Source organism: Staurois parvus, unplaced genomic scaffold (assembly GCF_062004578.1).
Source record: "Staurois parvus isolate SC_StPar_1 unplaced genomic scaffold, SC_StPar_1.0 ptg000096l, whole genome shotgun sequence".
In the NCBI taxonomy this organism is placed as follows: Eukaryota; Metazoa; Chordata; class Amphibia; order Anura; family Ranidae; genus Staurois; species Staurois parvus.
Genome location: NW_028317892.1, coordinates 7,216,595 through 7,241,734, shown reverse-complemented (window position 1 = coordinate 7,241,734; position 25,140 = coordinate 7,216,595). Strand labels below are relative to the sequence as shown.

General features: G+C 41.4%; 1 protein-coding gene across 2 annotated transcripts in view; it reads right to left on the bottom strand.

The window, feature by feature from the left end:
• PCGF3 (polycomb group ring finger 3) overlaps positions 1–25,140 on the bottom strand; it is a 127,596-nt gene that overhangs the window by 33,957 nt on the left and 68,499 nt on the right. For both annotated transcript variants that reach the window (XM_089670875.1, XM_089670877.1), the window contains one exon: positions 13,532–13,649. In XM_089670875.1, the coding sequence (XP_089527001.1) occupies positions 13,532–13,649 (118 nt within the window). The remainder of the gene's footprint in view (positions 1–13,531; positions 13,650–25,140) is intronic.

Sequence of the window (25,140 nt, the reverse complement as noted above, 5' to 3'; positions counted from 1 at the left end):
TAAGAATGGGGGAAGGGTCCAGTAAATATGTCACATTTACCATCTACTTCCTTTCCTTAAAGAACACAATAAGTGATCAATACCGGTCACTCACTGTGTTCATTCATAACTAAAGCATAGTCAACTTTTTGTTTTTGGGAGGGTGGGGGCCTGTCAGAAACCACAGGGCCCCATACAGCCAACCTAACAGCAGCCCTGGTTAGGGCTGCAGCTCCAAACCCCCAACAGGGAGGTCTCAGGGAAGCACAGGTGAGATCTGGGAGGACACGAATTAACATAAGCAGTGCTTCTGGATTAAGGAAGGGCCTGCAACCACACTGAGGCAAATCTGAGTGGAAAGAAACTGAGAAGGGAGCAAAAAGAAAAGAAAAAAGAAAAATAATAAGGAGGGTTGGCAGCCAATGGTACATGACTAAGCCAGGAGAGGTACAGAAAGACAAGAGATAGGGTTAAGGATTCAGGTGGGGAAGGGGAGTGGGAAAGGAATGTGGGAGGGGCAACCTCCCCAGGAGGGACCTGGACTATGCGACTGGGTGTAACCAATGGGAGGGTTTTGTCTGGCACCAGGGTATCAATAAAGTCTGGAGGTAAATCATGAGCGACCCAGGGCTTCCAGAGTTTTTCGTAAGAGGTAACTATCCAATATAATTGGTTCAATCCTAGCGTGAATCATCGCCCTAGTAATTCTATTTTTCATTGCAAGAGGCATAGTGAGAGGATTTCCAGGCTTTTGCAATGGTTTGTCTGGCTGTTGTGGTAACTTGGAGTGAAAGCTTGAACTGACAGCGAGTGGGAGCCATGGGTTTGTTGTTCAGAAGAGCCACAGTAGGGTCGGGTGATAATCTGAAACACCTCAGTCAAAAAGGCCTGTACTAAGGGGCACTCCCACCAGAAGTGATCTAAGTCATTACAACCTCAGAAGCAGTGTGAGGGTTATTGTCGGTGGAATTTAGAGATCCTGGCTGGGACCAGGTACTAACTGGTTAACACCTTATAGTTGGTTTTCAAAGCCACAATATAAGGAAAGGAAGACTTGGTTGCTTTCCAAATGTGGATCCAGTCAGCTGGGTTTAGAGTGAGGTTAAGGCCTCTCTCCAATTTACCCATGCAGGCCAAGGGTGCTGCCATTGGGCTCTAAGAGTAGTGCGTAGAGTTCAGAGATAAGGCCACATCTATGTGGGTCTGTTTTACAGGGTTTTTTTTTTTCAAGGACGCAACTTTTTTTTTTTTTAAGGAGCCTGAAAAGCATTGCACCAGTGATCAGCAAATCGCTGGTGACATGCAGGACTCCTGCAGACTACCAGTGTAATCTGACTGCCTGTACAAAACAGGAGGAATCAAACTACCACAGTTCTCAACAGCACTGTGGTAGTTCATTGAGACCTGCAGGCCGCCAGCCACAAAGGATGTCGGTACTTTTAGTTAATTCACAGAATTCTGTGAATGAATGATGTGGCTGTGTGGGTGCGTAGCCCTGCACGTCCACACTCTTTTCAAAAAGTGACAGCTGGTACGGGGAAGTTCTTCCCATACTACTGCTGGCACACCAGGTGCTCAGATCCATGAGCGGTCGCAGGAGGAGGAACATGTTACACCCTAAAAAGGGGGGGGGGGGTAACATGTTCCCGAAGGTGAACTTATCCTTTAAATAAAAGTCTCTGGTTATGCCACTAAAGGAAGAACACCTCTCCGCATTTAGAGAAAGACGATTCTACCTGGGTGGCATCAGCAGCTGGTTTAAAGACAAATAGTTTGTTTAATGATTTCTTTAAGGGACACAAACACCTTTACTTACTAAAACAGAATAAATGTGGGCAGCACAGTGGCTAAGTGGTTAGCACTTTCGCCTGGCAGTACTAGGGTTGTTGGTTCAAATCCCAACCATGGCACCACCTGCCTGGAGTTTGCATGTTCTCCCTGTGCGGGTTTCTTCGGGGTACTCCGGTTTCCTTCCACACTCCAAAGACATGCTGGGAGGTTAATTGGTTCCTGTCTAAATTGGCCCTAGTACCTGTATGTATGAATGTGAGTTAGGGCCTTTAGATTGTACACCCCTTGAGGGTTAGGGACTGATGTGGATGTACAATATACATGTAAAATGCTGCGTAAATTGATGGCGCTATACAAGTACCCTAAAAAATAAATGTAGAATACTATCCTGAATCCTGATTAGCGTAGGTGAAAAAATAGTTGATTATGCAAAATGTATGTATATGTAGCTTAACCTCCCTAGCGGTATGATTATGTCAGTATTTCTGTGCTCAACGCGGTACATTGTTTTCAATGGAAATATGTTGTTTTTTTATTGTAGGCCTGTAATTCTTAGGAATAATTCTTAGGAAACCTATCCGAACAAGAGTCTAGTAAACATCCTGGGTATGATAAAATTTGAAACACAAAATCATAAATTATAATACATAATCATAAAAAATAATAATATAATACATTTTATTCAATAATGTAATCAAACCAAAAACACTGAAATTTGAAATAGAGCGCCAAGTTCACACATCACTGAGCATCGCAGAATCGTTTTCAGTGTCTGATGACTAATTTCCCAACTAATCAGTATCACTCAATTCTGCAAGTGGTTCTAATTTACTATTGTTCTCTAGCTGGTATAAAACCGCTTTTGCCCTAAAGGGGCACTTTTTGAATGTCATGGCCATTTCTCAGTTTCCAGGCAGAAAGAACGGTAAAAATGCAGACAGGGCGCAGGACAAAGCACTAGGGACAAAATGTATGTGAAATGGTTTGATACAGTAATGTTATACTATCAGATTATAGTGTATTATGTGTATGTAAAATTTTTGAATCTCCCACCCGTTCCATCCCTTGTGTGTCCCAAAGCTTGCAGGGAATGGAACCCCGAAGAGGGTTGCCAGCATCTGCCGGAAGACATGGCCGGGGACACAGCGGGAGGACAGCGCAGTACCGTAGGACAAGGTAAGTGATCCAGGGATCCCTGAGCAACGCTACAGTGTAATCCCGAGTGTAGCTCGAGGTTACCGTTTCTGGTACTGAAACTTAACCCTGAGCTACACTCGGGAATACCGCCAGGGGGGTTAAAGTGTATGTAAGCTATAACAATGAACATTTCCTATTTACTTCTTTTTGCTGTTAAACATACAGTAGAAAGCATTATGTTACATCTATCCGATATTTGCAAAAAATATCTGCGAATCATGTCAAAAGTCCAGTGCTGTTCTGTACAATCTGCACTATCATCTTAAAGCAGAAGTATGGGCAAAGATTTTTTGTCCATTCTTCTCCTGTGGCTCAGATTCAGCAGTCAGTGAGCTAAAGTCCACTGTCGGCTGACAGAGCCAGTCCAGGCTCTGCAGGGATCACAACAATAATATCGGGATCCATCCAGATGCCTAACAGGCAGGTAGCTCAGTCACTCACCATGCTGCTGTGAACCTGAGCCAGCTCCTGCTCACTGCACAGCCCAGCGAATATTCCTAACACTCTTCCTAGCCCAGGATGACATTGATACTCCACCACAAAATACGCTGTGTATGTGACCAACCTAGAACAGGAACTAGGTTACTGGTCCACCAGGTGAAAATAAAAGGGGGAGAAAAAGCTTCAAAAAAGAAAACATTAGTGCAGTCACTACATCTAGGGGCTGATAAACTCAAATATATTAAAGTACATCAAAACCCAAGAAGAAAATAAAATGCTGGTAATATCCCAATTAACTTTTAGTTTCAATAGATATAGTTATTTAATACAAGATACATTGTGCGGTAGCATGTCCTGCAAATATTATTTAAGAAAATGAAAACAATTTAGACATGTCATAGTACACAGGCTACACATGCCAGTAAATATTTTTAAAGGTACACTTGTGTGCTTAAGATTAGTGAATTGGAGAGACGTTTCAATGTGATTCCATATAACTGAAGAAGTCCACACGAAACGCAAAGAAACAGAGGTGCGGTAGCACATTCTATCCATGCAGGATCAGGACACCAAATTATGATTTCAGGATTTCCCTTTATCAAAGCCAACAACTGTTTTTTGGCTAATATATATGATAAGCAGTTCTTTTATATGTACCAGCTCTGAAGCAATGGCACAGGATTGTGAACACATTTGCTCGTATATACAGCCGGTTTTAAGGATCAGAACCCTGCAAGGCAGTAAGCAGCAACAAGCTGTGTTGAGGGTATTTCACGAACAGCCTTACGTGACTCCCTTAGCAGGTCAGGAATTTGCCATTATGAGCAGTTGCTAGCACGGTTTCTCATACCTGTGATTCAGTGTCCACAGTGCGAATTATAGTCTGGCTTCAAGTTGCAGCTATTGAATGGCAGTCACCTGGCGTTTTTGCAGTTCTGAATCAGATCACCCAGTGTGATCAATGTACAAGCTACTTATTGAGACTGTGATCTTGTGCATAGTATCCAGTCATACACAGCAGAGCACAGGTGTGCTGGGGTTAATATGCACAATAGCAATTCTGAATTACATACATAATACTAAACAAATACAAAAAGCAGAGATTTTGTATTTTTTGTAGATAGAGTTTCTACTGGATTGCTACATTTGTACAACAGGCTACAAAATATAAAAGATATAGTTATGCCAGCATCCTGGAGAGCTCCAAACTCAAAACAGAAGCTGATCGTATGTGCTGGATATTAGCTGCTGAACACAGCATCTTTTTAATTATGCATCAACTGGCTAAATCAGGGGGAGGCAACATTGCACTCCAGCTGTGGAGAAACTACAAATCCCATCATGCCTCTAAAAGCAATGCCTGTAGCTGTCAGAGACTTGCAACGTCTCGTGGGATTTGTAGTTTGACCATAACTGGTGTGCTCAGGTTGACTACTCCTGGGCTAAATGCAAAAAAGATAGAGTTTTTGCATTTAGCCTCTCCACAATTGTTTATTGTGGAGAGAATTGAACTATGCTTCCTCCCCTCCCTTTTTCAATTTCCATAAAGTGTCAAAGCCAACAGAACTCTGTTATAGGGCATATATATATCCTGAATCCCATGGAATCTATTTTATAGCTGTGTCATGAGGCCATGGTTTTATCTTATTCTGATGCCAGATCAACCTAATTATATGGACTATAAATAAACAGAAATAACAGCAGTAGTCATTTTCAGGTTTTAATGTGCTATACTCAAGTTTGCCCTATGTCAATGCTAACCGTATGGGTTTTTATAATGGGATCATGAGTTTTGTATAGTAAAGTTTTTTAATATACAGTATTACTATTTTAAAAGAACGCATGAGTTATGAGACAAAACACGTGTGTTTTATTTCTTATGGGATTTATATTCAACTGTAGGTCATAACAGAATGGTTCAATCATAAAACAAAATTTATATTATATATTATATTATGTTTTAGACATCTTTATGATTTTAATATTTTATATCCTATATTTTAATATATATTCCCTGAAATACCTGTGTGTTTTTCGGGGCTTTTTTGGACATATAGTGGCCCATTTAACGTGGAGCTTCTATGTATGCATATGGGTACCGGTTTAGCCCCTATGCCATGGATACAATTATTGTATTAAGGGATACCTGGCCCTTACAACATAAATAGTGGCTTATATTTGGCCACCTATTTGGGGGTGGAGGTTCAGAGCGGATGGCATATATCCAGACCTGAGGACTTAGGGTTCTCTGATGGTGCCATTTACCCCTTCTCTGTTACCCCGCGCTTATTTGGGTGCTTATACTTTGGCCACTTATTTGGGGGTGAAGGTTCAGAGTGGATGGCATATATCCAGATTGGAGGTTCTCTGATGGCGCCATTTACCTCTCTGTCTCTAATCATGGGGAACCTGCACTTATTTGGGTGCTCCACATGTATTTCTTCCCGACGGTTGCTCTGTATGCATCCCCTTGACAGCTGCTGCCGCTTTCTGCAGCTTACTGTCTGTTGATCCATGGCAATATGGCGGCGATCGGGCGGCGCATGCGCAGTTCGTTTCTGCACAGCCGCGATCCACGGCAAAATGGCGGCCGTTCGCGCATGCGCGGTCCCATTTTTTAGATTTTGAGCGATAGAGCGGGATTTTCGCGCATGCGCGAACCGCATTTAAATAGGGAAGTTCTCTGTCACACTGCTAATGGCATCCAACCCTCTGATGAAGTGCTGTGGCACGAAAGGCCTCAGGAGGAGCCAGTAGCAAGTGTGACTTCCTAACCACTGGGACCACGAGGAGGTCCGGTGGTCTTTGATCTTTGCCGGGTTAGTACATGTTTTATTTCATATTTACCAGTCTGCTTGACGGCTAACGGTATTTGTGGGTACATGCAACCCTGGCCTAATTACTGTTGATCCAATAAAGTTCTTGAACCTACTACACTATTGGCATTCCCTCTTTCTTGACCCTCTTTCTGGAGGGTTTCAGATCTGCATCTACCATTTCTGGGGTACCTGGAACCAGGAGGGGGACCCCTGCCTGCCTATCTTTTGGAACGAAAGGGCTCTATATACCTGGAGGTACTGCACCCAAGGCCGATGTCAGTATTTGAGAGGGATGGTCCATGTGTCCTTAGGATTTGCATGTCTGGCTGGTCATCTGCATAAGAGTGCACAAAGGCGCATTTAAAATGTGCGGTCGGTGAGTGCGCATTTTTTCTATCCGATACCAGTCACCTTTATAAGGAGGAAGACCTTCATACACCTATGGTCACTTAATTGTGGAAGGACTTTATGAACTATTTTATTTGTATTCATTTTAGCATGTTCTTTTTTTTTTTTAATTAATACACCAGCGCTGCACTATATATTATTATAAAACAAAATATGGCAACAATTAAACAAATGAAATAACCCCTGTTAAAAAGTGTGCATACCCTTAGTCCTTAATACTGTGTATTGCCGCCTTTAGCATGAATTTGTGCAGTCTTTTGTAATAGTTGTCTATGGGGCCCAAATTCTTGAAAGTGGAATAGCTGCCATTTTGTCTTGGCAATATGTCTCCAGGTCATGCAAAGTCTTTGGTTGTCTTGCATGAACCGTACATATGAGATGGGATCTTCTCCCCCCTCGCTAGCCATGAAAGCTTAAAATTTTTAAAAAACATGGCGGTGTGGGGCTCTGGCAGCCTGGCCACGTCACTCTTTCACAGCATTCTGTGAATGAGAGACTACAAGTCCCGGCAGCCTTAGCGGCTGTCAGCTGCTAGTCCTCAATTAACTACCATGGCGTTGTGGAGTGCCATGGTAGTTCATGGATTCTTCCTATCAGTATATCTGCTTGCTTGTATATCCAGTACGGCAAGCAGATATTCTGACAGATCTACAGGAGACCATCATGGCATCAGTGATCTACTGACCGCTGGTGCAATGCTTTACAGGCTCCTGCAGACAAAAATAATAAATGCACATTTTTTTACCTTCATTTTTTTTTTATCCTTTAAAGGTCAGGAGACTGATGGCCACTCCAGAACCTTCATCATTTTCTGCTGTAACCACTTGGAGGGTCAACTTGGCCTTGTGCTTAGGGTCATTGTCATCCTGGAAAGTCAAAGAGCATCCTATGCACAAAATTCAACAATCTGCCAATATTTTCTGATAGCATGCTGCATTCATCTTGCCATCAATTTTGCCCATGCCTTTTGAGCTCACACTGACCCAAAACATCAGTGAACCACCAATATGATTCACAATAGGGATGAGATTCTTGTCACTGTTGACTCCTCTCCAAACATAGCTCTTATGGTTGTGACCATAAAGCTCTGTTGTGGTCTCATCACTCCAGATTACAGGGTCAGAAGCTGTGAGGCGTGTCAAGGTGTTGTCAGGCATACTGTAACCGGGCTTTTTTTGTGTCGCTGGTGCAGTAAAGGCTCCTTTCTGGCAACTCGACCATGCAGCTCATCTTTGTTCAAGTAACATCGTATTGTGCTTGTTGAAACAACCAGTCTTTTTCCAGAGCACCCTGTAATTCTCCTAACCTGTGGGTTTTTCTTTGTATTCCAAACAATTCTTCTGGCATTTGTGGCTGCAATCTTTATTGGTCTACCTGTTCATATCCTTTTCCTTCTTTATAAAGTTCCATTATCTTGTTATGCAGGACTTGTGACAGTTCTTTTCTGCTCCCCATGGCTCAGTATCTAGCCTGCTCAGTGCATCCACATGAGGGCTAACAAATTCACTGACTTTATACACAGACACTAATTGCAATTAAAAATCCACAGATGTGCGAAATTAACCTTTAATTCCCATTTTAGCCTACGTGTGTCACCTTGTGTGTTTGTACCAGGGCCACACATTCCAGGGTATATAAACTTTCGATCAGGGCCATTTGGGCGATTCCTGTTATAATTATCATTTAAAAAGGAGGCAAAAACTATATAATACATGGCTTTATATATTCACCATACTTAAATAAAAGACAGTTTATTGGCATGGTCGGTCATATATTCAATCAAAATTTCACAGTTTCTGTCAGGGTATTCAAACCTTTGAGTACAATTGTATCTACACACATATACATTGTGTGTGTATATATATATATATATATATATATATATATATATATACATACATACATACATACACACACACACACACATAACTGATGCCATGTGATTTCTGTGTTTTATACAAGTATCCAAATACCAGGGATGGTGGTGAAGGTGCAAAGGCAAAATGGCGTGGCAAAGGTTTCAATTAAAAATGGGAAGAGCATACAAGGATTAAAATGGACCCATCCTTATTGGAAACAAAAACACTGCTCCCATGCTCCTCTGCATGGCCAAAAGCATGGTTTAGATAGTGACCAAATATGGCCACCCTATTCAACTCAAAATATAGTTAAAAAAAAAAAAAAAACTTAATATGAAAATAAAATTTCTGAAATGGAAATGAATACTGCCAAGATGATTTATATTATGCTGACACTTTTACATGAACAACTACAAATTAAACAGACCACTGCTCCTCTTTAAAAGAAAAGGATTGTACTGTCAAGGAACAATGAAAACATTTAATAAAAGAAGATTTATGCAAAGTGAATGGAAGAACATAGGAAGGCATTCATAGAAAATTAATGTTTTGTGTATAACAAAGGGTTACCATATATTCAGAATTGAACAATAAATGGGAAGCATACCGTGAAAGGTTTAATGCATAGTGAATGCTATATGAACAGCAAAGGTTACTTGTATTGAGCTGCAAGTGATCAACATGCAGTGCAGTCTGTATGTGTGAAATAAGTTTTGGGAAATAAGACAGCTAAGTGCTTTGTACACTTTCATACAGTTATAATGGCTTATTGTATTGTAACTGTAATGTCTACCTTCATTTTATAAAAGCGCAGCACAAACTAGAGATGCACCGAAATTTTGGCGGCCGAAAATAGCCCTAACAGCTTCTTGCCAATAGGAAAAATTCAGCAGATACAGGTACCGATATAGGGGGGGGGGGGGGGTGGGTGTGTGCGTGTAGGGGAAAAAAGCCAGTAAATACATTTAAAACTGGAAGTGACATATAGTGGCAGCCACTGAGGGAGCCTGAGTGTATAGACTGCTCCTCTTCTGCCCCCTCCTTGCAAACACTGCCCCCCACCCCCTCCAAAGTGGACCTGTCACGCATATACTATCACATAGGGGACTATTGGTCCCCTATGTGATAGCAATAAAATCATAAGTTAAAAAAAAAAAAGTAAAAAGAGAAAAAAAAAATACAAAACAAAAAAAAAAAAAAAAAATTTGAGCCTCCCCACCTGTAATGCCTATGAAATGTGTTGACCTTGGACTCTGTTTCTTGGGTAATTTTTACAATAAAGCATCTCTGCCCAGATGTCAGGAGCAACTGATGTCATTTCTCTAGGCTAAAAGGAACAGAGTCACAAGATATTAGACTGCTTAAAGCAGATAAGAAGTTGTTTGTGGATTTAAAAGTGTTTATGACATCTAGAAATGTTGCATTAGAAGATAAGAACTTATTTGTGCAATTAAAGATGTCTACTTGCTTGAGAAGTTAGAAATCTTTAAGTTTACGGTAGATAAGAAGCTGATTTGAAGCAAAAGTGTGATATTCTTAGATAACGCAGTGTAGTGGCTGGGCGTGATTCTGTTATTTTAATGGAACCTTTCTGCTAGATCCTCCTAGAGTGGGTGTGGCGCCCGCCCACTTCGGGAAAGCTGCCAGGAAAAGGGTTTAAAAGTGGGGAGCTCAAGCGTAATCGATTTGGGGGAGCAGGCTTCCTAGCAGACGAGGATGCTCTGACGCTGGGAGTCTTGCCAAGGCTATATTGGCTCATTGATTGGTTGCGTTTACGGCTTCCCTGCGACCCCCTGTGCATTATGATTCCGATGGGGTATGTTCCTTCCCATAGCTTTGGTAATGTATTAATTCTATGCTGTGACACTGTTAAAAGATGTGTCTATTTCATGCTGTAATGCTCACATTATTATTGGTGTGTGTTATTATGCTGATTGTGATGACTATAAGATATATCCTCCTGTGTGTCGTGTGATAATAAAAGTGGAGGTTTTGACAGTGCAAGAATATTGCAGTTGGATTCTGTTATTTCTTTGAGTGCCGAGTGAATGCTATGATGTGCCAGGGCTGGTATTCATTTGGTAAAGGGTCTTTCACATGCTTAGAATTAATGGTGTAAATGCTGGTTAAATGTACCTATGTGTGTGACTACCTGTGTGTTATGTGTATATGACTTTCTTTTAGTTATTGCATCCAGCACTGCATTACACCACCCCACACACGCAGACATTTCAGTTTTGGTTTTCGGCTGCGTGCATTCTGACTTTTTAGGGCTCATGTACACAGGGCGTTTGGAAAACTCTTCTGAACAATGGAAACGGACTGCTGGAAAATGTAGGTTAAAAAACATCAGTTTAGCCACGTTTTTAAAAGATAACCTTCCCAAATGCCCAGAATGCACTGAAAAATAGTAAAAAAAAGTTACTATTTCAGACATTTTGAGAGGAATAGAGCAGAAGCAGAGAGCAGTATGTGTTGAGATGACTTGTCTTTTCTGTTTGTATTCACTATGGATCCCATCATGATCATAATGCAGCACGTTCTACCATTTTTTCCTTCACACAAAACCTGGATCTGACTGCACTGGTGTACTAGGTCAATTTGAATACATGGAAAACGCTTTGCATGCATTTCTGATGATGAAAAAAGGCTTTGGACAGCATCTGGACATGGAACAGTTAACAAAAGCTTCTAAACGCAAATGCTTATAAGCACGGTTAACAAACATGTTTACAAACATTTGGCGTTTGAAACGTCAGTAAATTCTACTCCTGAATGCAAAGTTTGGTGCATTCAAAGAATCGACTGCAAACTTAACTGCCTGTAAACGACTATGTGGACACAGGAAACCATTAGGGAGAGTTCAGGGGCTGCTGAAAAAAAACCGGTCAACAGCTCCTGAACATCAGTTTAGGAGCTGCAGTGTACTTGAGCCCTTAGTATCAGTTTCGGCACCAGAATTTTCATTTCTGTGCATCTTTAGGGCAAACTGTTGGCTCTATTTAAATCCTGAATAATAATAATTCAATTATATAACTATAATTTCAGCCAGTCACACAGAATCCTTGCCGGATATAGAAGGCACAGTGAGAGAGAATTACAGACGCACTGAAAACTGAAGCAGCAAAAGACAAAACCAACACATCAAGAGGAGGGGGTCATCACTGCATGGAACCATTTTCAGCAAGCAAGAGCTAAGGATAGGCATGGGTAAATGGTAAACCTGAACTCCAGGCATATAAAAGACACAAAGCTGATCTCCAGCACAAAAAAAAAAAAAAAAAAAAAAACACCCCTTGCAGTGAGCTCTCCTCTTTCTCCAATCCATTACAAGGGTTTACTGCTCATTTATAACAAGGGGAATAGGAAAATCACCTGAAAGCCTCATGCACAGTGGATGCTTTGGCCATCTCTTCTAGATGGTTTTATACACATCAAGCATTTTTTCTGCCACAGCGTCACTGTCCTTGGGATGCACTAGCAGTGTTTTTTTTTCCTGCCTCTAAATGCCTGTGTGTGCATGGACACATAGACAAACATGCAGGAATGTTTACAGACATACAAAACACACACGACACCCCTAAGAGCACCTTTAAAAAATGCCTAAGGTCTTACTTATCTGGTCTCTCGTTCCAGCAGCAGATGATGCTCAACCCCTCCCCCTTAAGCCAGCCATAGATGGCTTGAATCTCTGCCAGTTCTGTGGGGACCGGCTGAGATTCGATCCACCTATGGGCAGGCTGGTTGTACTAAAGTCGATCCATCCATTCAGTCTGTTGGATTTTTTTCATGCAATCAATGCCACCAGCTATAGCAGCCAGCAGTAATCCTGTTCTGCTGGCAGAAAAGGCTCCCCGCCGACAGAACACAATAGGGTTGCAGCAGGGATCCCCCAACAACACTGGCTGTGTTGATGGGGGAATCAAGTGATTTTCTTTTCTTACACACCCATTGTGGAAGGAAATAAAGTTGAATAATCTATGGCCTGCTTTATACTCTAGGCTGTGCGCTGTCCCTCAGCTTTCCTCATATACAATACAGGCCTATTGGTCCTGGCGCCATACTTGATGATCTAGCAATGCTGCAACTGCTGAAGTGTTTGGGAGATTGCAGAGAGGCTGCAAAGATCCGCTTTGGGGATTAGCTAAACAAATGCTCATTTTCTGATTACCCCAGGCATAAACAAGCATTTAGCCCTTAGACTGCAGGGGAAAGTCCAACTGCAAGGTGAGGTTTTTTTTTTTATTATTATTATTATTATTATTATTATTATTATTATTATTATTAAGAGTTCATTCTTAATAAAACTAGGTATTCATTGATAAATCATTACATGTGTTTTTTTTTTAAAGAAACTATTTTAAGTCCCTGTATTAGATTTAGTATCCGCTTTTTGCAGTCCCTGATACAGAAGCCCTCAGATTGGGAGCGGGAGGAGCAGGACTGGGAACCAATCAGATATGCTGCATACAAATATGCTGATACAGATGATTATAGGAGGCAAGAGCAGAGTAAATAGATGCCCACATCAGTATGCTTAATGATATGTTATTCTAATGCAATATGCATTTTATGGTAACCACAATCATTTTTTAGCTTTGGTTTTACTTATTCCATTTATTCTTCCATTAAAAACTGACTGCCTTACCACACAGGATATACCAAATGGACTGTCATGCACTTAGACCTGAAACATCAGGGTTCTACACAAATCCCTATATTTGAATGACAATGTGGGAACAAGAGAGCAGAGAAGCTGGTCTCATGAAAATCTTGGTTAACCAGGTTGTTTTCACTATAGTCCCAGCTGTTCTCCAAATTGTCACTGCTGTGCTCTGCAGCCCTTACAGTGTATGCACACTTGTAATAAACAACTGAATAAAGTCTACGTGAATGTCAATAAAACATTTTTCGAGAACTGTCAAACCATTTCCCAAGTAAAATAAAATTGTTGTTCACTGTCTGTGGGTCTCTTTTCACTAAAATTTCAGAGCACAGCATTAACCAACTATATTAGATTTGTAAAACAATACTTACAGGTATGTAAGCACTCAGTAACAGTAGTGGCGTCAATAAGGTAACCATTGCACAAGCGACATGTGATGTGAGCATTAATATCCCAGAGTTTTATCTTTCTGGTCAGCATCTTTGGTGTCTGGAATAAAAAGAAAAAAATAGTTTAAAAAGATAACAAAATGAAGAAAATGTAAGTAACACTGAGGTATTAGTTATACAACACCAAGCAATTCAGATTATGCATTTTTTTTAATGGAATACTAAAAGTACTACATGTGATAGTATGTTTGGGTAAAATGGTAACATTGAAGTGTAAGTTCACCCCTACAAAAAAAGCACACTATGCTGTCCTATATGGGTAAAGCAGCATAGTATGCTAAACCTACTTCCCAGCCAGGGCTCCCTTTCTGTTTAAACAATGAAGTCTACAATTGCACTTAGAAGAAGCTTCTTGAAATCCTCTAAAGTCTGTGATAACTCCATCCTGAGTTACTATAGGCACGGAGGAGATGTTGGGACCAGAGCCCCCTAGTGCCTCAAGAGGGTGCACTGTCCTGTTCATTTTGGGTCACATATTAATTTACTGTATGTTCTTTTATTTTATTGTATTGACCCAGTTTTCCCCCCTTTCTCATATAGATGACTCCACTTCATCAGGAGCATAGATAAACACATTGAGCTATACTACATTCTACACTGCACCCGCAACTGCAAAAGCCACAAACAAGAAGTATGGAAATGCTTGTATTTACTATATCTACATGAGTGAGGGGTTGCAAATACAGTGCCTCGAAAAAATATTCATACCCCTTGAAATTTTGTACATTTTGTCATTTTACAACCAAAAACGTAAATGTATTTTGATGGGATTTTTTGTGATAGACCAACACAAAGTGGTACATAATTGTGAAGTGGAAGGAAAGTGATAAATGGTTTCCAAAATGTTTAACAAATACCTGAAAAGTATGGCATACATTTGTAACCAGCCCCCTTTAACCTGATACCCCTAACTAAAATCTTGTGGAACAAATTGCCTTCAAAAGTCACCTAATTAGTAAATAGAGTCCACCTGTGTGTGATTTAATCTTAGTATAAATACAGCTGTTCTGTGAAGCCCTCAGAGGTTTGTTAAAGAACATTAGTGAACAAACAGCATTATGAAGGCCAAGGAACACACCAGACAGGTCAGGGATAATGTTGTGGAGAGGTTTACAAAATCGCATGCCAATTCACATCCAGTGTGACTGGGGACTTAATCAGAGAAGCATTCAAGAGGGCCCATGGTAACTCTGGAAGAGCTGCAGAGATCCACAGCTCAGGTGGAAGAATCTGTCCACAGGACAACTATTAGTCGTGCACGCCACAAATCTGGCCTTTATGGAAACATGTGGAAGAAGGTGCTCTGGTCAGATGAGACCAAAAAGCAAAATGCTATGTGTGCTGGAAAACTAACACTGCACATCTTCCTCAATACACCATTCCCACCGTGAAACATGGTGGTGGCAGCATCATGTTGTGGGGATGCTTTTCTTAGCATGGACAGGGAAGCTGGTCAGAGTTGATGGGAAGATGGATGGAGCCAAATACAGGAACCCATTATCCTCCAGTGCGGTCATATTCCAGAACTGCAACCTACCTGAAGTAGCCAGAAGTACAAGGTGTCCAGAGCTCAGAGACATGGCCAAGGTGAGGAAGGCTGAAACCTTACCACCACTGAACAAGACACATACGTTGAAATGTCAAGACTGGGTCAAAAAATAGCTGAAGACAGATTTTTCAAAGGATTTTTGTACTGATGAGATGGCAGTGACTCTAGGCAGACCAGATGGATGGGCCCGTGGCTGGATCAGTAATGGGCACAGAGCTCCACTTCGACTCAGACACCAGCAAGGTGGAGGTGGAGTACTGATATGGGCTGGTATTATTAAATATGAGCTAGTTGGACCTTTTTGTGTTGAAGATGGACTCAAAATCAACCTACTGCCAGATTTTAGAAGACACTTTCTTGAAACAGTGGTACAGGAAAAAGTCTGCATCTTTCAAGAAGACCATGATATTTATGCAGGACAATGCTCCATAGACTGCATCGAAATACTCCACTGTGTGGCTAGCCAGTAAAGGCCTTAAATAGAAAAAAAATAACGATATGGTCCCGCCTCACCTGACCTAAACCCTATTCAGAACTTGTGGGCCCTTCTTAAATGGGAGGTTTACGGTGAAGTAAAACAGTACACCTCTCTGAACATGTCTGGGAGGCTGTGGTTGCTGCTGCACAAAACGTTTATTGTCAACAGATCAATAAACATACAGACTCCACGAATGGAAGGCTTATGACTTATTGAAAAGAAGGGTGGATATATTGGTCACCAATTTGTTTTTTTGAATTGTTAGAGATGTTTATTTGTAAATTTTGAGTTGTTTATTATTCTCACTTTAACAAATGAAAATAAACAAGTGAGTTGGGAAAATTTTTCGCTATTTATTTAGTTGCATAATAATTCCGCACACATAGATATTCTCCTATGAAAGCCAAAACCTCACTTTCACTTTCTTAAATATTCAGGTTTGAGGTTTATTAACATTTTGGATTGACCAAGAGCAGTGTAGTTGTTCAACAGTAAAATTAATCCTCAAAAATACAACATGCCTAATAACTGTACATAGTGTAGATGGATAAGTATGTATTGCCAACGTCTGGAAGATCCAATACTTAAAGCGATACTAAAGGATCTTTTTTTTTTTTTTAACCACCTCCCGCCCGCCATATGGCGGACACAAGGTGGGTCTCTCGTTCTGGGAGGACGTCAAATGACATCCTCCCATTCTCACCACGCATGTGCGGCTCAGGGAGCGCACAGTGCGGTTATCGGTGGTGCGCTGTGTCCCTCTGACACAGCGGAGAACAGATCACGAGAAGAGCCGAAGATGTCGGCTCGGTCATGTGATCAGCTGTGTCCAATCACAGCTGATCACATGTAAACAGGGAAATGCCGGTTATCTGCATTTCTCTCCTCTCGAGCTGCCACGCTGACAGCTTGAGAGGAGAGCCGGTAATCGGCTTTCCGCGGAGGGGACATGTACACTGATCATCAGGGCACTGATGATCAGTGTAGCCCCAGCAGTGCCTCGTGCCAATGCCCATCAGTGCCACATAACAGTGCCTACCAGTGCAAATCAATGCCACATATCAGTGCCCATCTGAGCTGCCTTTAAGTGTCACCCATCAATGCCAATCAGTGCCGACCTATCAGTGCCAGTGAGTGCCGCCTATCAGTGCCAGTGATTGCTGCCTATCAGTGCCAGTGAGTGCCGCCTAACAGTGCCATATATCAGTACCATGTATCAGTGCTGCCTTTCCGTGCCCATCAGTGATGCCTGTCAATGCCCATCAGTGCCACCTACCAGTGCCTCATCAGTGTCCATCAGTGCAGCCTATCAGTGCCCATCACTGCAGTTTCATTAGCGCACATCAGTGGAGAAAAATCACTTATTTACAAAATTTTATAACAAAAACTAAGAAAAACGTTTTTATTTTCAAAATTTTCAGTGGTTTTTGGTTTAAGAAAAAATAAAAAAACCCAGAGGTGATTAAATACCACCAAAATAAAGCTGTCACAAAAAAAATGTTAAAAATTTCATATGGGTACAGTGTTGCATGACCGTGCAATTGTCATTGAAAAGTGCGACAGCGCTGAAAGCTGGAAATTGGCCTGGGCAGGAAGGGGGTATAAGTACCCTGTAGGCTTGTGGTTAAATAACATGTCTATACTTTCCTGCTGTGTACAGTGGTTTGCACAGAGCAGCCTGGATCCTCCCCTTCTCTTGGGACTCCCGAAGGCTCTCCTGGCTCCTGTTGGGTGCCCCCATAGCAAGCAGCTTGTTATGGGTCACCCGCTGCTCCATGTGTCCATTCACACATGGAGCCGCAGCTTGGCCCCATTCCTTCTCTATCCTCATTGGTTAACTGGCTGTGATTGACAGCAGCAGGAGCTTGCTATCTCAGCCAATGAGGAGGCAGGGACCCAGGACAGCCGAGGCTGTCATACATATCACTGGATCTTGATGGCGCTCAGGTAAGTATTGAGGGGGCTGGGGGAGCTGCTGTATACAGAAGGTTTTTTCCCTCCATGAATGCATGAAGGTAAAAACACTTGAGCCTTTACAACCACTTTAAGTCACTGCTTCTGCCTATAAAATATATATTTCCCTAGCTCTGCAAAGAGAAGGTACAATTAGCAAGATCTCTGCTTTTCATGTATTCTATTTTTCATAATTCAATGTAAAAGAGGAAAGCCACAGCATTGTCTGGAAACACATATCTTTGTGGCCCAAATTGATATCCAAATTCATTCCTGTACTGTTTAATTGAAGATGTGTTGATATATAGGTCATCTTAAAATAATGAACTTACAAAGAAAATGTAATGTATTGCAAAAGTTTTTGTCAATGTCTATCCAAAAACTTTTGTAGTTTTGGATTAAGTGTGGATAACTGGAACCCCTGTCAGGTTTTCAATGCTATCTGGGGCTGTGAGATTTACCTTCACTTCTTGTCCTGCTGACAATGTTGTGCCAGACATGAATTAAAATGAAACTCTGCAACAGCAGTTGAGAGGTGACAGCCCCTTTCTACAAAAAAAAAAAATTTAGATTTTTCTGCATTCGGTTTCAGAATCCTCACTTAATGTATGCCAAATCATTTTTGAGGACAGAAATTGAGGAAACAGAGCCCCTGATATCAGTAACAAAAGCTGGAAGGGGTTCTAACCCTTTTTCACTCTACACAAAACTAAAACACACAGTTTTGCCTGAACACTTTTAGGCAAGAAAGCAATGACGCAGTAATATAATCGACCAAAAACATGGTTATCACCGTTTTGCCGATAGAAAAAAGAAAATAAATTGTTAATCGCCAGTGCCATGCCGTAATATGCAGCCTCAGCAGACATCACTCTGTTTCTGTGGCCACTGCTCTGCTCCAGTGCCCACCCCCAAAAGCCAGGCTATTTTTTGCGTGATGCCACCAAAAAGCCCAATATAATACACAAATAGATAGATAGATATTTATTTATCTATCTATCTATATATATCTATCTATCTATTTTTTTTTTTTTTTTTTTTTTTAAATAAACTGTCCGTTTCAGTTTTCAGCCAAGTACATCCTGAATTTTCGGTTTCAGTCCAGAATCTTCATTTCAGAGCACACTTCAAGAAAGTTCTCAATTCCAAACTTAAAGCAAAGCCTGCAAGGTCAGCTGGTCACATATCAGACTCCTTGGCTTTCACGCCAGAGCATGACATCATAATCCATCTGTTGAGAACCTGGGAACAACAGTGAGCCCAAATCTCAAACAATCAATCAAGATAATGCTCCTTTGCTACAATGCAGCAACATCTTCAAGGTGGTCAAAAGGATCAGGATATATCACCTTCATACAGGCACCATGGACAAAAGCCAGAAGTAAAACAAACTATAAATCTATTTTTCCAACAGACATGTTTTTTGCCACCATGCTATTATAATTTGTACACCAGGGGAAGCCCAATGTGTTAAACACACCTTGCATTTTGGTCTATTTTAATACAGACAATAAAGAAATGTTAACTTAAAGAAATATGAAGGCTGTCATTACTGACCACATGCAAAGTCTAGTTCTCTGGATGATTGTGGCTATATTCTCAGCCACTAGACTGCAGGTGAAATTGGATGTCCTGATCTTCATACTTCTGAGAAACCAACTCAAGGTGTTAAGGCCAAAAGTATCTACTGACAGTCATGTAGCATTTTCAAAATTAGTTCAGCAATGACAACCTTAATATCGCTCTCAAATATAATTCACTTTCATTTATTTACAACTGGAAATATACTCAAAAGACATCTTCAAAAAATAGTTAAGTGCAAATATATGATGAGCTTAAATCAATAGCTAAATGAAGAATAGCCAAAATAGTTTCCAAACTACAGAAAATAAGAACCTGTGCTTCTCAGCCCCGTTGTAAAAAGCTGTTCTACACTTTTCTGACCACTAGAGGGTAGCAAAATCAAAGTTAAAAAATCTATTTCCAAAGGACCTAGTCAATGCATGAGCCAATATGCACATCACCATGAGGTCCTTAGCATCAAAACACGTATATTGATCATACCAAACTAATAATAAACAGCATAATTAACAAGCATAGGTTCAGAAATGTAAAATGTAGGTATGTAGACAAACAAATGATGACCAGCAGGTAGATAGAACTGTGAAATCTGCACGTTTTGAAGTTTTATACTTTGAGGAATATTATATGGGGCAGCACAGTGGCTAAATGGTTAGCACTTCCGCCTGGCAGTACTAGGGTCGTTGGTTTAAATCCCAACCACAGCACCACCTGCCTGGAGTTTGCATGTTCTCCCTGTGCCTGCGTGGGTTTCCTTTGGGTACTCCGGTTTCCTCCCACACTCCAAAGACATGCTGGTAGGTTAACTTGATCCTGTCTAAATTGTCCCTAGTATGTGTATGTATGAATATGAGTTAGGGACCTTAGATTGTACACCCCTTGAGGGTTATGGAATGATGTCAATGTACAATATATATGTAAAGCACTGCGTAAATTGACGGCACTATATAAAAGTACCTGTAGTAAATTTTGTATATTCAACTACAATTAACAAGTTGCCACCCAACCTATAGCGGATTGACGGCCAGACGCTCCTCTTCTCCCTGTGACTGGGCATCTTATGACGTCCTGTGGAACGCGCTGCGCATGCACGCCCCCGGGGGCATGCAGCATAGCCGTTCGTCAGGCTGTGTCCCTCGGACACAGCGCTTCCCCACTGGAGGTAAAGAGCCAATGAAATTAGCTTTTTTACCACGTGATCGGCTGTGTAAGTGTAAACACACAGTGATCACTCACTTACTATCTTCTCCTCCTCACAGACAGATCTTGTGTAAGGAGGAGAACCTAGGAACAGTGAGTTTTGTAAACCCTTTCACTACTGTGCACCACACTGCCCCTATTAAAGAGTCCATGTCAGTGCCACCAGTGGATCAGTCAGTGCCGCCCGTCAGCGGGCCTGTCAGTGCCACCCGTCAGTGCATCTATCCGTGTTCCTGTCAGTGCATTCATCAGTGCAGCCCATCGGTGTACCTGTCACCACCCCTATACAGCCACAGTCACCAGAGCCACAATGTCCAAAAAATATTTTACTAGTGAGGAGGCGCTCAAAATCCTCAGCATGTCGGATGAGAGCAGCGGGGAGCTCTCACCATCCGATTTGGAATGCAAGCCAGTAGAAAGTAGTGAGTAAGTGACCAAATCAGAGGAGGAAGCAGTCCCTCCTAAAAGGATACGGTGCTCTAAAGAGCAGGCAACCACAAGCAGCGCCATACACCCCAATAGTCAATCAGCAGACACCAATGGCGCTAGACCCCAGGATGAAAGGCCCAGTACCAGCACTGGAATATCCCACCAGACCCCAAAAATATCTTCCTGATGCCCTGGCAACCCTGCTGTAATTATTATTCTGCTGTAATGTCCCGGTCACGCTATGATCTGATCATGCGATTCCTGCATTTTAATGCCAACTCACAGTTCCCTCCCAGAGATCATCCCAACTATGAAAAGTTATACAAAATCCACCCCCCAATAAAATTCTTTTGCTAAGGGATTTGCAGAACTTTAAGTCCCTGAGCAACAAATTTATGTTGATGAATCTCTTGTCCACTTCACTGGCCAGCTGGGATTCAAGCAATACACCCCCAGTAAAAGGGCCAGGTATGGATTGAACAAGCTCTGTGAAAGAGCTACAGGATACGTGCATGCATTCCGCGTGTACGAAGGCAAAGACTTCCAGCTCCAGCCCCGAGTGCCCAACCTACATCGGCACAAGTGGCAAAATTATTTGGGATCTGGCATTCCCACTGTTCCAAAAAGGTTATCATATCTACCTTGATAACTAGAATACCAGTCTCCCCCTTTTCCGGCATCTGTAGCATGAGAAAACCTTAGCCTGCGGTACTACCCGAAAAAACAGAAAGGGCTTCCTGCAAAGTTTAGTAACCAGAAGGCTACAAAAGGGGGGAATCCACAAGTCTGAGAAACAGGGAAGTGTTGGCCATGAAGTGCAAGGATAAGAGAGATGTTTATGCCCTGTCCACTATCCACAAAGACACAATTGGTGGAAACTCATAGAAGCCATGGTCCCATCCAAAAACCTGAATGTATGAACGTTTATAATCGGTTCATGGGGGGGGGGGGGGGGATTTAAATGACCAGACGCTAAAACCCTATTTGTCAAGTCCCTCTTCTGGTACAAAAAAGTTGCAATTTATGTTTTCCATTTGGCCATTTACAATGCATTTGTCATCTATCAAAAGTCAACAGAAAGACCCACCACCTTCCTCAACTATATAGAAGACATCATCACTGCCCTAATCTACAGTACCAGCAAGGATCCCCCCAGAAAACATTTTCTCTGATTGTGTGAGCAGATTTCACGAGCATCATTTTCCAGAAAACATTCCACCCACAGAATCGGGAAGAAGTCGCCAAAAAAAAAAAAAGTCAGGTATGAGGCAGAAGAGTAGTTAGGAAAGACACCAGTGTTCATTGTCCCCAATGTCCCTATGCATCAAAGACTGCTTCTGAAGTTATCACGTCACTAAAATATTAGTGACCCTTTTTTTTTTAACAGCCTGCCATTTCCCAGTTTCAAAAATCTGTGCTGATCACTTGCCTGCTGCCTTGATTGACCATGCCTTTGCCTTCCACGTTAACTGACCCTGGCCTGTTTACTGACGATATCTCTGCCTGCCGTCTGGATTGTTTCTAAACTATGTTTCTGCCTTCCACCTGCATTGTCCTCGGCCTGTTAATCGACCATGTTTTTTGCCTGCTGCTTGAACTGATCTTTTGCCCTGCTACTGTAGTAGTGGGATGCAAGATAACACAGGGGTCCCACATATGTGAGGGGCTTCAGAGTAGAGAAAAAACAGATTTTGGTTTTCACCGGGTTTTGTAATTCCCGGATCAAGCTCTGTTAGTCCGGAGGCTTCAATGAGATTGGGTGGGATGAAGCTTCTACCCCTGTGGTCAGGTCTTACCTGACCGATGCTCTAAGCCTGATGTTATTTCCTGCTGCCTGGACCAATACTGTGCTGACCATATCTCTGCCTGCAATGACCCAGGACTTTTTTTGGACTATGTTCCTGCTTGCTGCCTGGACTATTCGTTTGGCTATTGCTGACCACATCTCTACCTGCTTCCTGGCCCACTGCTCTCCTCTGCAGACAACTTCTCTACTACAACCACAAGTAATCTTCTGTTTACCCTTTGTTTAGCTAGGCTGTGAAAAAGTCTCATGCATGTGGTATCACCATATCCAGGAGTAGCAGAATGTATTTTGGGGTGTACTTCTTGCTATGTCCATGCTGTATTTTTAGAAATATCTTATAAATTGACAACTTTGTGTAAAATAAAAAATGTTTTCACTTTCTTTCCACATTTCAAAAACTTGCGGGAAAAAAAAAAAAAGTTACTTTCAAAATACTCATTATGCCTCATAGAATATACGTTGGGGAGTTTGCTTTCCAAAATGGGGTCATTTTGTGGGTAATTCCATTGTCCTGGTGGTCCAGGTCCTTCAAAAATGTGATAAGTAGTCAGAAAATTAAAAGTGTAATTCATGACCCTAGAACACCTGATGGTGCTACTTGGATGTTGGGCCTCTGTATGTGGCTGGGCTGTGTAAAAGTCTCACACATGTGGTATCACCAAACTCAGGACAAGTAGCAGAATGTATTTTGAAGTGTAATTCTTGGTATGTACATGCTATGTGTTAGAAATATCTTATAAATTGGCAATTTTTTTTTTTTTTTTTTTTTTTTTTTAACAAAGTTTTCATTTCCATTCCACATTTTTCAAAAACTTGTGGAAAAAAAAAAAATGACATGTTCAAAAGAATCATTATGCCTCATAGAATATATGTTGGGGTGTTTGCTTTCCAAAATGGGGTCATTTTGTGGGTAATTCTATTGTCCTGGTGCTCCAGGGCCTTCAAATATGTGATAGGTAGTCAGGAAATTAAAAGTGTAATTTATGCCTCTAGAATGCCTGATGGTGCTATTTGGATCTTGTGCCTCTGTATGTGGCCAGGCTATGAAAAAGTCTCACACATGTGGTATCGCCATACTCAAGAGTAGCAGAATGTGTTTTGGGGTGCAAATGCAAGTATGCATATGCCGTGTGTGAGAATTAACCTAATATGACAATTTTGGGTTAAAAAAAATTTTCTTCATTTTCCCAAGAATTGACGGAAAAAATGACAACTTCAAAAAAATCCACCATGCCTATTACTAAATAGCTTGGACTGTCTACTTTCCAAAAAGGGGTCATTTGGGGGGTATTTGTACTTTCCTGGCATGTTAGGGCCTCAAGAAATGAGGTAGACCGTCAGGACATCAGATGTGAACCATTTTCAGTGATTGGTACCATAGCTTGTAGACTATAAAACTTTCACACAGACTAAATAATATACCCTGATTTGGGTTATTTTTACCAAAGAAATGTAGCAGTAATAATGTCCTAAATATATGAAGAAAATGTACTTTTTTGCAAAATTTTGTAATAGAAATGAAAAAACAGTGTTTTTTTTTGTTTTGTTTTTTAAATGTTCGCCCTTTGTTCGCTTATTTTGCATACAATGAAAAACCCAGTGGTGATTAGGTACCACCAAAATAAAGCTCTATCTCTGTGAAAGAAAATGATAAAAGTTTTGTTGAGGTACAGTGTAGCATGACTGAGTAATTGTCATTCAAAGTGCGAGAACACTGAAAGCTGAAAATTGGTCTGGGAGGAAGGGGGTAAAAGTGCCCTGTATTGAAGTGGTTAAAGACTGCTGTATTTGTCCATTATGACAAGTAAACTCAAAGCTGACTAAAGCTCGGCTATCCATTAGTTGGGTCAAGCGGTCATACATGCATGTGCAATATTCCTGTAAAGTGGACTAAAATTAAAATTCCAAACAAAACTCTTGCCATTTTGAACTGAATAGTGTGAAAAGTCTCTAAGTGGTTTTAAAGGCTATTTTTTCCAAAAATAAAAAATGTTATACAGGAGTTGGACAAAAAAAATGGAAACACTACATGATTTCAGGTGTGAAAGTGACATGTTTTACATTGAAATCGGAAGTGATGTAACACTCTTTTGCTTCCGCTGTGTGATGAGAAACCTAGCTAACAGGCGGGAAGCCTCATTTTCATCATTCACTGCGTAATATGTAGTCATGTCAGAGCTCGCTGAGCTTCAAAGAGGGCAAATTGTTGGTGCTCACTTAGCTGGTGCTTCTGTGACTGAAGTTGTCAATTTATTTGCCATATTGCGAGGTACTGTATCATCAGTTATGAAGGTATATACAGTTTCCAGGAAAACATCATCTGATAAGCATAAGCGTGGTCAAAGAGACAAAAAGGGCATTGCACAGAACTGTGACCCAAAATAAAAAAACAACTACTACAAAAGTGACTGCAGAGCTCAATCCCATTCTTCACAGGACTGAGGAGGCACGATAGACAGCATTGTCAGTCTAGAGCAGCAATGGGCAAACTACGGCCCGGCGGACCTTTTAATCCGGCCCGCGGAGCTAGGCTC